The 14,329-nt window shown below is 42.0% G+C and overlaps 1 protein-coding gene across 1 annotated transcript in view; it reads left to right on the top strand.

Annotated features, from left to right (window-relative positions):
- Positions 1–1,428: 1,428 nt before the first annotated feature.
- The window catches only part of erich3 (glutamate-rich 3), a 21,222-nt gene continuing 8,321 nt past the window's right edge, over positions 1,429–14,329 (top strand). Inside the window, exons 1-11 of the mRNA XM_024004942.2 lie at positions 1,429–1,599; positions 3,401–3,494; positions 5,643–5,768; positions 6,111–6,182; positions 6,335–6,463; positions 8,667–8,825; positions 9,062–9,274; positions 11,199–11,376; positions 11,577–11,763; positions 12,009–12,241; positions 13,939–14,073. Of these exons, the coding sequence (XP_023860710.1) occupies positions 1,559–1,599; positions 3,401–3,494; positions 5,643–5,768; positions 6,111–6,182; positions 6,335–6,463; positions 8,667–8,825; positions 9,062–9,274; positions 11,199–11,376; positions 11,577–11,763; positions 12,009–12,241; positions 13,939–14,073 (1,567 nt within the window). The 5' untranslated portion in view covers positions 1,429–1,558. The remainder of the gene's footprint in view (positions 1,600–3,400; positions 3,495–5,642; positions 5,769–6,110; positions 6,183–6,334; positions 6,464–8,666; positions 8,826–9,061; positions 9,275–11,198; positions 11,377–11,576; positions 11,764–12,008; positions 12,242–13,938; positions 14,074–14,329) is intronic.

Genomic DNA, 14,329 nt, shown 5'->3' with positions numbered 1-14,329 from the left:
ATTGCCCTTTGGCCAGTCCATCCCTGCCTGGAGGGCTGCAGAATGTGCAGGCTCCTGTCTCAACCTAGCACAAAAACAACTAAACAACACCCAGACCTTGATTGGCTGGCCTCTAGGGTCAGTGAGGAACATTGTCATCATACTGTAAGCCACAAACATTCGTATAAGACCTATGGCTCTATCTACTGGTCAACTGCTGCACTGCAGAGGCCTCTTCAGCAAACAGCTGCTCTCTGACAGTAGCGAGAGGCATTTCTTAAGGACCAGGAACTGTTCCTGAGCAAAGATTGGCAACCTTGATCAAAGAGACAGACACAGYCTCTGTCTGGCAGAGATAGATGCGTAGCACGCTGTGAAGAATGCAGAAGACCCGATAACATTATTTACATCATATTCCTAATTACATCTTTTCATATTGTMTGGAATGGACCATAGATGTGGAGCTCGGTGACCTGTTTTGTTGGGTGGCAGGTAGCTTATTGGTTAAGAGCATTGGGCCAGTAATTGAAAGGTTGTTGGTTTGAATCCCTACAACCAACTAGGTGACAATCAGTCTATATGCCCTTGAGCAAGGCACTTAACCCTAATTGCTCCAGGGTTGCTGTTGTTTTGCACATCAATCCAATTTACAAGTTCACACACTTGTACATGTGTGAAACAGGACAAATGTAAGCACCCACCTAATTATTATATAATAGTGCATTTTGTATAATTTGTCACTTGATCAACGGTATGCATTGCAATAAGGAGGATTTGGGGTTATTTCCTATATCATGGGCTGTTGGTAACTAGTAATCACTGTGTCTGGTCTCTCATCTCCAGCAGAAGGATACCGTGAGGGGTTCTTGGTAGTAGGCCTACAGTAGTGCAATGCATAAGTTCAATATTGGTTCCACACACATCTATAGTGTAGAGGTGAATTGAATACAGTCAGGAACGGACTGGGACCAGAAATCGTCTCTGGCATTTCTGACACCGGACCATTTTTTATACCTCTATGCCCCCATTATCAGCCCAATAAATACATTTTGTGCAAAACCCCCAATTTCAACAGGCCCAGTAGGCTAAAGATGACCCAGCCCATCTGGCAWTTGCCAGAACTGCCCTATGGCCAGTCCGGCTCTGAATACAGTCCAGGGTTGCTACCTACATCATTATAATAACAAATAAAATACAAAATAAATTAAACAAAAAAACGACAGATTGGGTTCATGCATATCTGATAATGGATAGAATATAATATAATGTAGGTCCAATAATTCAGACATGTTTTTTTATTCTAGAATAAAATACAATAGAAAAATACCCTGCAGAAAAAGAAAATAATCCTTACTGTAGTTGTAAGTGGAGACCAGCCTCCTCGATAGCATCGTCACGTGACTTTCCATAGCAACGGGGAAATTGTCATCAGTTCCGCTCGGAAAGAAGTGTAGCAAGTACAGTCTGGGTTTACCAAGTCGGGCATTCGAATAGGACAGTATTCTATCGTCTGGTTCTATATTTGCATGTATTTGAGCAAGGAGGACAGTCTTCCGACCCGGAGTGCTCCGTTTATTATATGAAACTGCATCCCGAAATCATGAGTCACCTATACCCAGGGTAGGTGCCATTCTTTGGAAATTTTCTACAGGTTGACGTTCCCTAGTGATGATAGAGGTTTTAGTAGGGCATGTCTACAGACGCGAACGATAGGGTAGCCTACTTGTTGACAATTCTAAGACTTTATTATTCATGTTTSAAATATTTTTTTATTCATAGGCTATTGGACTCTGTTTAAAAAATGCTTGGCTTTATGGAATTGAGTGTACATTAAATATTAGTAGCGAATGGAAAGAACGGGACGCGAACTTGGGTCACCGGCGTGAAAGGCATAGCCTACACCCTACGCATCTCGCCATTAGGCGTAACTGAATTGGTGGGAATTGTAACGTGGCTCATATACAATATAAAAGTTGTTAAGGACTTTATAGCTAATTATAGTTTAGCAAATAGCAACTTAACCTTGGTCCAGCTACTGTCATTGCAACACCTTGGCGGTTAGGCCAAGAGATCCGAACCTCTTGACGAGATCACAAGTTGTTYCGTTCAGGTCGCTACATTACCCCTTCCTTCGGTAAAGCGTGTCCCACGCTTCTATAAACCAAGTTCCTCGTGTGTATACGCCTCTCGGATGGCTTCAAGTCCGTCATCCCTCTTATGACAAAAACAGTTTTTTTGTGAATTCAGGGGGTCGCCCCAACCGGGACTTGAACGCTGGTCCAGTGAATTTCATCACCTTACTTTAGCCATTACACCAAGAGATCCGATCTTAACAAACTCACTAGGTGTTGTGTTAAAGGGATAGTTTACTTAAATTACAAAATACATATTAATTTCCGTATGACAGAAATCCAAACCTTGGTTTTGTTTACCTGGCCACTGTTTCAAATTATAACTTTTTAGCATTTGTGGCACAAATCTAATACAAGTCAATGGAAACAATATAAGCATTTCCACACTTTATGTCCAAGTCGTCCTAAAGTATCAAATAAAATATTTAAATGATTTTGTTACTTAGAGATGATTTGGACGTGAAGCGTGAAAATGCTTATATTGTTTCCATTGACTTGTACTGGATTTGTGAAACACGTAAAAAGAAAAGAAAAAGATGTGGTCAGATTAACAAACCAAAGCAAGGATTGCCGTCGTACCTTGTCCATAGAATGCTTACAGGGTAAGGAAACCAATATGGTATTTTATCTAAATCATTTGGCCACTCAGAATATCTTTGTATAGGATGACAATGTATCCCATGCTCTTGGACAAGCTCTGGTGACCCTATCCGGATGAGAAATCTGTACCGATGTTATTTAGAGCAGGAGAGAAAGACATGGGCACAAAAGGGCGATTGGGTTAAGTGCGCTATCCATCCCTTAATTCCTAAGGTCATCAGACACCGGTAATAGAGCCGAAAGTTGTGGGGATACTGTCGTCCCAATGACTAACGCTTCAGGAAATCAAGTCTGTGTTGGAAAGAGCTAGGCAGAATTGAAGTTGAACACATCCGAGGGTAGACCTGACACCATGATAGCCTAGTTAATGACAAAAACATTTTTTTAAACTAATTTTACTAATGGCGCAGATGATTCATTGACATTTAGGCTAGATGTTGTAATGATGAAATGAAGCATAATTGTTACTTTCAGAGGTGATGCAGACTGGTGAACCACTATAATTCATTAGACAGGTATTCTCAATCCATAATACAACCCACTATAAAGGAGAACAGCCCAAATMAATTACGTTACTGATGCATGACATATTAGGCACATTAAATGGATACAGTTCGTATGATGTTTTCACATAACAAAATAAATAGCCTTTCTGTCATAATGTAATAGGACTTGCCTTCTCTCTTTAGGCTACTCTCAGCCTACAACAGTCTGACAGACAAACACCTTACTGGATACTTCAACAACACCCGGATCAGGAGACATCTCCAGAGAGTTGGCCTGGTACGTCAAGTACACCAGTGGTTAACTCTCATCAGCAACATTCCCCTCAAAGTTTGTATTAGTTGAMGATGATGTAGCTTTGGTCCCGGGCYTTACAAGCCACACGTAACGCCTTGGACCAGAGCTAATGATGATGATGGTGATTAAGCAATAAGCACAAGACTACAGTCCTAGCTAAATTCTTTCTTTAGAAAATGCCTTTGCTAAGAAGCTATTTTTTGTCTTTTTTTATCCTTTTAATTAAAAACAATCACAGTAAGGTACATAATTGTTACCCAGAATGATTTGATATCGAGATAAAAAAACAGCTGAGCTGGACCTTTAAAGCAAGCTTCCTGCAATTCTACTCATTTTGCCATGGAGTGGAGATCATGGCAAATTGAGTGACTGTCAGTGACTGACATAGCAAGAGAAAAACTGCTGATGCACAAACACATTTTGAAATTGCACCTGGTGTATTCTACTATTCTTACTCTCAATAGTAAGTTGAGATCCAGACTGAGTTCCTAAGATATATATAGTACCAGTCAAAAGATTGGACGRGGCTACTCATTCAAGGGTTTTTCTTTATTATTTTGTTCCTAGACTGTCATTGTAAATAATAATTTGTTCTTAACTGACTTGCCTCGTTAAATAAAGMTAAAAAATTAACTTTCAATATTCTTGATATTTTCAGGATTGACTGACCTTCATGTCTTTTCTCTTTGCTTATTTGAGCTGTTCTTGCCATAATATGGACTTGGTCTTTCACCAAATAGGGCTATCTTCTGTATACCACCCCTACCTTGTCACYACACAACTGATTGGCTCAAATGCATTTTAAGAATGAAAGAAATTCCACAAATGAACTTTTAACAAGGAACACCTGATAATTGAAATGTATTCCAGGTGACTACCTCATGAAGCTGGTTGAGAGAATGCCAAGAGTGTGCAAAGCTGTCATCAAGGCAAAGGGTGGCTACTTTGAAGAATCTCAAATATAAAATATATTTGGATTTGTTTAACACTTTTTTGATTACTACATGATTCCATGTGTTATTTCATAGTTTTGATGTCTTCACTYTTATTCTACAATGTATTCTACAACCCTTGAATGAGTAGGTGTGTCCAAACTTTTGACTGGTACAGTAATATATATATATATACTGTATATACTATATACTGTACATTAAGGATACTTGCTCTTTGTGAAAGCTATGAAAAAGCTATGATCCTTTATTGATGTCACTTGTTAAATCCACTTCAATCAGTGAGGATGAAGGGGAGGAGACAGGTTAAAGAAGGATTTTTAAGCCTTGAGACAATTGAGACATCGATTGTGTCTGTGTGCTATTCAGAGGGTGAATGGGCAAGTCAAAAGATTTAAGTGCCTTTGAAGTGGGTATGGTAGTAGGGGCCAGGCACACCGGTTTGTGTCAAGAACGGCAACGCTGCTGGGTTTTTCACGCTCAGCAGTTTCCCGTGTGTGTCAAGAATGGTCTACCACCCAAAGGACACCCAGTCAATCATTGGAGTCAACATGGGCCAGCATTCCCGGGGAACACTTTCAACACCTTGTAGAGTCCATGCCCCAACGAATTGAGGCTGATCTCAGGGCAAAAAGGAGGGTGGGGTGATTCATATTAGGAAGGTGTTCTTAATGTTTTGGTCAGGCTAAGGATTTTAGCTATGCCTGGAACCAGCCTGTATGTCCATGATAATGATGTTGATGTGTGATTTCGACTGGCTCATAAAAAGTTGTATCGTCTCGTTTGGGCATGGTTCACTCTATGTATGGTACTACACAGATCGAAATTCAAAAGTGAAACATTGTTTCTGAGGTTGGACAGGCAGACAGCGAGTCTTATATTAACCAACGCTGAACCAAACGAAATGCTACTGTAGGCTTTGAAGTAAGGGGAAATAATACCGAGTTGAGAMAGCAGGCATAGGTGTGTCTGCGACGGCCAATACAGCARGGCTTGGAACGCTGCTCGTCCAATCAGCATCCAGGATCCAAACAACCAGTTTTGTATTGATGATGATCATGATGTAGTGATGATACTGAAGTGTATGGGAGACCGAATGGTAAGATAGTAAAAATCTTCTTTTGAGGACCGTACAGGCTAATAATAACACTTCCTAATGTGAATTGTGATATTCTATCAGATCACCAGGAGTGGGCGGATTGTCCCAGACAAAGAGTACAGACACAATGTGATGCAGAGAGCGCACCAGAGGCATGTGAGGGAATGCCTGGCCCAGGCCATCTTCCATAAGGTGCTGGACATGGAGGTGAGAGGGCTAGTAGGGAGAAGTTGCCCCTAGACGCTGACCWTGGGTCAGTTTTGCCTCCCCCCCACTAGTAATTTTAGTAATTGTTTTACCTTTATTTAWCCAGGAAAGCCCATTGAGAGCCAGAGTCTCWTTTTCAAGAGAGACCTGGCCAAGAAGGCAGCAACAATCAATACATTAAATAATTCAAACATACAACAATAAGAATATGATTTAGCCTAAATWAAATTGCATTTACACTCCTGAATATGACCCCTGTCCTAGAGACCATGATCCCATTGTTCTGATTGGTGGGTTCTTCCTACCTCTGCATGTAACGTAAACATTGTCCTTGTCATCCAGCGTCTCCATCAGATCGAGATCAAGAGGAAGTTGGAGGATTTTGCCCGGAGGGAGAGAGTGCATAAAATCAAGGTGCCTCATTTGGATATGAATATTCTGTATAACCTGTGACTRCTTTGAATTTATTGTATCAAACATAATCGTATGCAACCCGATGTCTCTCATGCATTTTGGAGGGAGTCGTGAGTAAAGCCATTATAACCATAGTCTTTGTCTTGGTGAAGGTGGAACGTTCCAAGAGGTACGAGGAGGAGGTAATCCATATCCTGTCTCCACGGCCGCCCACGGGCCCCAGGGTCTCCCACGCACAGCATTCTGGGCCAGAGGGGGAGCACTCTGAATCCTCGGAATCTGTGAGTGATGCCTCTGAGACTATAGCAATTAAGGCAAATGCACAACTAGGATCTCTAATAACAATTTTGATAATGATTGCTCAAGAGTCGCATTATTGTGACAAGGTAATGCCGGATAGTTGTGACAACGGTTCGGAAAATAAGTATCAGTGTTGGCGATTATGATGTTTGTTTCTAAACTTGATCACGTTTGACGTTTTAAGAGTTATTGTTACCAGAGTTATACACATGTAGCCAATTGAGCTTTGTTTCAACCACACAGCAGCCATGGAAAATGTATTTCATTGGTAGCTATAGGCTGTATGTTGATGGATGTGTGTGGAGCTGATTCATGGCCTGTGCATCCCAAATGGCACTCTATTCCATATATAGGGATGGGCCCTGGTCAAAAGTAGTGCACTATCTAGGGAATAGGGTGCCATTTAGGATGCAAACATAGCCTGTACGTGCTGAGATAGTTGCCAGGTTGGTGTTGACATTCTAGTCAGCAGGTCTGAAGAACACTTCTCTCTTGTGTTTGCTCAATGTCTCGTTTAAGAGTGTATTCAACGTGAAGTGGTGGGATTACACAAGTTTATCTCACGCTTTTGAAATGTAAGATGTGGTAATGTAAGATTCAGCTTAATGGCTGAATCAACATATGTCGAGGGGTGAACGCCTGCCTTGGTTTTTCTGGCTTTGATCGTTGTATTTACTAGAAGTTAGATGCTGTCTCTTGACAAAATCTGCAAACAGATGTATCACAAGCATGTCGGGGCTTGTTCAAATCTTACTATATAGTGTTGCCGAAAATACTTCAAATATCATTAAAAGCACTTGGTTAAACATACACTGAACAAAATATAAATGCAACATGTAAAGTGTTGGGCCCATGTTTCATGAGCTGAAATAAAAAATCCCAGACATTTTCCATATGCACAAAAAGCTTATTTCTCAACAACAAAAGATTGCACAAATGTGATTGCATCCCTGTAAATGAGCATTTCTTCTTTGTCAAAATAATCTATCCACCTGACAGGTGTAGCATATTAAGAAGCTGATTAAACAGGTGGACCTTGTGCTGGGGACAATAAAAGGCCACTTTAAAATGTGCAGTTTTGTCACATAACACAATGCCACAGATGTCTTAAATTTTGAGGMAACGTGCAATTGGCATGCTGACTGCAGGAATGTCCACCAGAGCTGTTGCCAGAGAATTMAATGTRAATTTCTCTACCATAAGCTGCCCCCAACGTCGTTTCAGAGAATTTGGCAGTAAGTCGAACCGGCCTCACCCCGCAGACCCTGTGTAACCARGCCAGCCCAGGACCTCCACATCCGGCTTCTTRACCTGCAGGATCGTCTGAGGAGTTTTTATGTCTGTAGTAAAGCCCTTTTGTGGAGAWAAACTCCTTCTGATTYGCTGGGCCTGGCTCCCCAGTYGGTGMGCCTATGCCCTCCCAGGCCCACCCAAGGCTGCGCCCRTGCCTAGTCATGTGAAATCCATAGATTAGGCCCTAATGAATTTATTTKAATTAACCGATTTTCTTATATGAACTGTAACTCAGTAAAATCTTTAAAATTATTGCATGTTGCATTTATATTTTTGTTCAGTATAGTTAATGTGTAGATAAGAGCATGTTTAAAATATTGAAACATTTACCATGATGAGCATTTAAATGTCCATCAGAATTTTGTTTTTAAACGTATCCTGCTTAGAATGTATGGTTGGCCTCCCGGGTATCGCAGCGCTAGCTGTGCCACCAGAGACTCTGGGTTCGAGCCCAGGCTCTGTCGCAGCCGGCTGCGACCGGGWGGTCCATGGGGCGACGCACAATTGGTCTAGCGTCGTCCGGGTTAGGGAGGGTTTGGCCAGTAGGGATATCCTTGTCTCATCGCGCACTAGCGACTCCTGTGGCGGGCCGGGCGCAGTGCACGCTAACCAGGTCGCTAGGTGTACGGTGTTTCCTCCGACACATTGGTGCGGCTGGCTTCCGGGTTGGATGCGCGCTGTGTTAAGAAGCAGTGCGGCTTGGTTGGGTTGTGTTTCGGAGGACGCATGGCTCTCGACCTTCGTCTCTCCCGAGCCCYTACAGGAGTTGAGCGATGAGACAAGACAGTAACTACTACCAATTGGATACCACGAAATTGGGGAGAAAAAMGGGGTAAAAAAAGAAAAGAAAGAAAAAAAAMAATGTATGGTTGATGTGTGTGTGTGCCTCAGCCGGGCTCGTCTCGACCCAACACGGCTCCAGGGAAGATGCAGAGGCCGGTGCGTCTGAAGCCCATCCATAGTAACAGCACCACAGCCTCCCACAGACACACCTCCCCCTACAGGCCCCATGACTCCTCCAATGAAACGGACCAGCCTTTCAACTGCATTGTGAGACCACCAACGTCGACTGTATTATTTATAACACTATAGCACTCACACACGCACGCAGACACACACAGACACACACATACTTACGGGGTTGGCTACCAGTGGAGTCTTTAGCCGTTAGTCAGAATTCCATGCATGTTTTATTGCACTTGCTTGCCTTTGTATTCCCGMACCCGTATCCGGGCAACTTGTAATTGAAGCGGAATTATCACAGAAATGTTGTATTTTCTTTCCAGATGGACAAAGACTCCAGAAGACATTTGACCGGGACAGAGTTTTCCCGTGGTATATCCCCCTACCGCCTTCCAGTCATCAACAACTTTGTTACCCCAGTGCCACCTCCGACAAAGAGGAAAGAGAGGGGCGGTTTTAAGGGTACCCCCAATGGCACTTTCAGGGGACGGAGACTGCGCCCCACCACGGCCCCAAGTGGCCCCGGAATGACGGAGGTCTCTCTCTTCTTTTCTCCCTTCCTCCCTCTCTACCTCTTCAGCCATAGTTCCCTCCACCCTTCAGATGACAAATGGTAGAGTGTCCAACCATTCTATAGTCAAGTCTGATCAAACGCACACTATTTTATGGGGTGCGGGGCGAAAAAAGTCGGTATAAAATAAATAGAATCAGCACAGTCGTGAGCTCCACCACGTACCTTTATTAATAAASAAACAGAGTTGTTGGAGACGTGCTTTGGTTATGAAATTTCACTTTCTTATGATATAAAATACATTTTACCAAGACAAATATGATTATTCATGTTTTGAATTGTTCATTGGGGTCTTTCTCTAACATTATATCGCAGATTTCGTAACCTAATACATCCGATAATAATSACTGAGCTCTGTTGGCATAGTGGTGCAGGGTTCTCGTAACAACTGTTGAGGATTTTACATTTCGGGYTCGTCGTCTTCAAAATCGTTATCTGCGGGTTGTGAAAGAGATTTGCGTCAGTTCACATCTGGTATCAGGACAAAATGTGATTCAGAGTCACCGAATATATTTTAAGTATTTTAATTAAACTCAATCGATAAATGGTAAATGCAATTTTCGTATATACGGGTTCACTGTATCTCCGCGTAGGGTAGCTCAGAGAACTGTGGAATGTACTCAAATAGCAGTTCTTATACTATGACAGCTTTAGTTCCAACTCGTCCAGTTGGCCTATCATAGTAGAGGCTGAGCGCGGTTTAAACTCTTGCTCCGCCTTTGGTGGCACCCGGACTTGTCCAAGTCCCTTAGTGCTTTCCTTTGTCCACATCTGGTTGCTGGGTAGATTAGCTCCATCTTGTGTCTCCCCCTTGATTCTTCACTCAAACAATTCCTAATATGGTACTGATCAGTCTCCTAACCTCCCTGGTTGGCCTAGAGAGATGCACCCCTSCCCTCTCCAGCTTGACCACAGCTTTTATGGCCTGTGTTGGTCAGTCATTACACACCTACACACACTGTATTGTTTGTGTATGTGTGTAACAAAACAATATTCATCTTCAAACAATATGCTAGCAGGCTATAGTACATAAACATAAATCCTAACAGTTGCAAAGAGCTAAATTAGCATGACACGAGCTGAATTAAATGTAAAAGGCTTTGAAAATAAAAAGCTTGGTATAAGCTCTGTTAATATTTCACAGAGATACGCTTAATATTAAAAGCGTATACTACAATATGAAACTACTACATGTCATGTCTCAAACTCGATATCCATCTTACCTCTATYTTGTTTTTATGTCCTGTGGATTCGYGAAGAAAGATGAMGAGTTCAACGGGAAAGTGAGCCTGTCAGGTAGCCAGTAGCCTTAATTCTTGCACAGAATCSAGCCTAGCTGACGCGATGCAATTTTCCAGATTTTTTAAAAACTTTTTTTATCTGATACAGAAATTAGGTTTGGACCATTGCTTTTCTTAGAGGATTATCTACATCATTAACATAATTCTACCCATTTGTCAAAATATGCGTTTTGATTGGACATTCTARACATTTTTTTTATTCTCTACAATAAACACACAGTGAACCATTTTTATGTCAGACCAAATCACACTTCTCTCAGATATACTATGCTCCAGTACCAGTGCACAGCTGTAATTTATAGTACAGTTTGATTACAAGGGCTCTCCAGATAGGCACAGTGACTGTAAGTTAGCTGCCCACTTCTATCATACCCAATAGAAACCATTCAGGTTTTATGGTGCTTACTTAGTGTAATATAATAATAATATGTGCAATTTAGCAAATGCTTTTATCTGAAGTGACTTACAGTCATGCGTATATACATTTTGAACGAATGGCCCAAGCGGGTACTTACTGACTTAATTCTTCCTTCGCAGTATTATCAAGGCCGCAGGACACATTGAAAACAAATCTGTTTTTGCTTCCAGGACTCTACCCTCCTGCGGACCTCTGTGCAGAGTAAAGTATGTGTGAGCATGGTGTTCTTTGGAAAGACAGTGCACCTGTCACATGACCTGATGGACATGAGGGATGAGGTGAAGGTGTTCCAGCAGCACTGTGGGGGAGAGAACCTGTGTGTGTACAAGGGCAGAGTCCGGGAGGGAGGTCAGTATGGGAACATGCAGGAAGGGAGGTCAGTGAGTGTGTGACAGACAGATTCAGGTCTATTCGGTCTTGCCCAAATTAAAAAAMACACTTTTTTAATAGCACTTCATTTTTTTCATTTGCATGCAGATTGCGTAAACATCRCATAAAATATGAAATACTACAATACAAAGTATCTACTTTACCTCGATTTATTTTAGAGACGTTCCAGTTTGTGTCGCGGCGCCACCGTGGCTTCCCCTTCAGCCTGACGTTCTTTCTCAACGGGCTGCAGGTGGAGCGCCTCAGCTCCTGCTGTGAGTTCAAACACAGGAAGGGCTCCCGGCTAGGCGGCCGCCACGGACATTTTGGATTCTCCAGCACGGAGGGAGCCTCGCCCTGCTACAGGTAAGATACAGTAACAGCAGGATTTCTGTCTGTGAATGGAGTGGTCATGTCGAAAGCAAAGATGTTATCCTGAGTGTTTCGAAAATGTATATTCAATCCAAACTCTTTTTTTTTTAGCACCTCTATTATCTGAATTTGTCAATAAATCACCAATTATGATGAAATCTCAGTGATACACGTTCAATGTCTGCAGTCTTATCAGGTGCACAAGGATACAGTATGTGAGGTCCATTTTCATTTTCCAGGTGTATCATAGCCTTGGGTTTAGACAAGAAGCCCACCCCTCCTCCAAAGAGAGTCAAAGAGGAAATCATAGGCACCCGCCCTCTAGACACTGGGAAGGACACTGCAGAGGTGGAGKAGGAGATGATTGGTAAAGACAGTCACTCTCAACCAGAGCCTGAGACAACTCAGCCACAGGACATGGAGACAGAGATCAAAGAAGACATTCCACAAGTGGAGGACAAACCCAAAGACGGTACACTGAGCTACACAGATGGAGACCTGAGAGTTATATCAATATTATATTGACATTTTGGTCACACTTTACTGTAGCCCCACTTACATGCATTTATAAAGCCTTTATAACAGCTACAGTTGAAGTCGGAAGTTTACATACACTTAGGTTGGAGTCGTTGAAACTCGTTTTTCAACCACTCCACAAATTTCTTGTTAACGAATTATAGTTTTGGCAAGTCGGTTAGGACATCTACTTTGTGCAGGATACAAGTCATTTTTCCAACAGTTGTTTACAGACAGATTATTCAATTATAAATCACTGTATCACAATTCCAGTGGGTCAGAAGTTTACATACACTACATTGACTGTGCCTTTAAACAGCTTGGAAAATTCCAGAAAATTATGTCATGGCTTTAGGAGCTTCTGATGGGCTAATTGACATCATTTGAGTCAATTGGAAGTGTACCTGTGGATGTATTTCAAGGCCTACCTTCAAACTCAGTGCCTCTTTGCTTGACATCATGGGAAAATCAAAAGAAATCAGCCAAGACCTCAGAAAGAAAAATGTAAACCTCCACAAGTCTGGTTCATCCTTGGGAGCAATTTCCAAACGCCTGAAGGTACGACGTTCATCTGTACAAACAATAGTCTGCAAGTATAAACACCATGGGACCATGCAGCCGTCATACCACTCAGGAAGGAGACGCGTTCTGTCTCCTAGAGATGAACGTACTTTGGTGCGAAAAATGCTAATAAATCCCAGAACAACAGCAAAGGACCTTGTGAAGTTGCTGGAGGAAACAGGTACAAAAGTATCTATATCCACAGTAAAACAAGTCCTATATCGAGATAACCTGAAAGGCCGCTCAGCAAGGAAGAAGCCACTGCTCCAAAACCACCATAAAAAAGCCAGACTACGGTTTGCAACTGCACATGGAGACAAAGATCGTACTTTTTGGAGAAATGTCCTCTGGTCTGATGAAACAAAAATAGAACTGTTTGGTCATAATGACCATCGTTATGTTTGGAGGAAAAAGGGGGAGGCTTGCAAGCCGAAGAACACCATCCCAACCATGAAGCACGGGGGTGGCAGCATCATGTTGTGGGGGTGCTTTGATGCAGGAGGGACTGGTGATCCTAACTGACCTAAAACAGGGAATTTTTACTAGGATTAAATGTCAGGAATTGTGAAAAACTGAGTTTAAATGTATTTGGCTAAGGTGTATGTAAGCTTCTAACTTCAACTGTACACGAAGACATAACATCCATCATAGGCTGTCATAAACAAGGCATAAGTTACCAATATTTTTGTGAAAATTATTAATAATACCTAGTCAGTTGTCCAACTGAATGTATTAAACTGAAATGTGTCTTCTGCATTTAACCCGACCCCTCTGAATCAGAGAGGTGCGGGGGGCTGCCTTAATCAACATCCACGTCTTCAGCGCTCAGGGAACAGTGGGTTAACTGCCTTGCTCAGGYCAGAAAGACATATTTTCCTTGTCAGCTCAGGGATTCGATCCAGCAACTTTCTGGTTATTGGCCCAACACTCTAACCACTAGGCTACCTGCCACCCCATAATAGAAGAATAAGTAGTTGCTCTGTCTAACTATCTATGGTACACGATTAAAATCATCTTAATCAGATAGTTAATCATGTCAAGAATAGTTTTTATGCTATGGAGTCATAAGGCCCTATTTGTTTTTCCCAACAGACTATGAAGAGGACTTTGAGGCGGACGACGAGGGGCAGGCTGAGGACAAGAAAAGTGTTCCTCCCTCCAGAGAAAGAGACYGAGAGGATAGAGAGAAAGACGACCAGTCTGACAGTGAGGATGATGACAAAGATGGTTAGTTAATAATCTTGAAAAATCTTGATTTATAATCAAAGGGAAATTAATTAATAGACGAGTTTACACCCCAATCCAAATATAGTCCACTTCATCCATTCATCGTAGATCTCAATCCAAATATAGTCCACTTCACATCCCATTAATCGTAAGATCTCAATCCAAATATAGTCACTTCATCCATTTATCGTAGATCTCAATCCAAATATAGTCCACTTCATCCATTCATCGTAGATCTCCAATCCAAATATAGTCC

This window comes from Salvelinus sp. IW2-2015, linkage group LG16, assembly GCF_002910315.2.
Source record: "Salvelinus sp. IW2-2015 linkage group LG16, ASM291031v2, whole genome shotgun sequence".
Taxonomy (NCBI): Eukaryota; Metazoa; Chordata; class Actinopteri; order Salmoniformes; family Salmonidae; genus Salvelinus; species Salvelinus sp. IW2-2015.
This window is presented reverse-complemented; position numbering and strand designations above follow the sequence as displayed.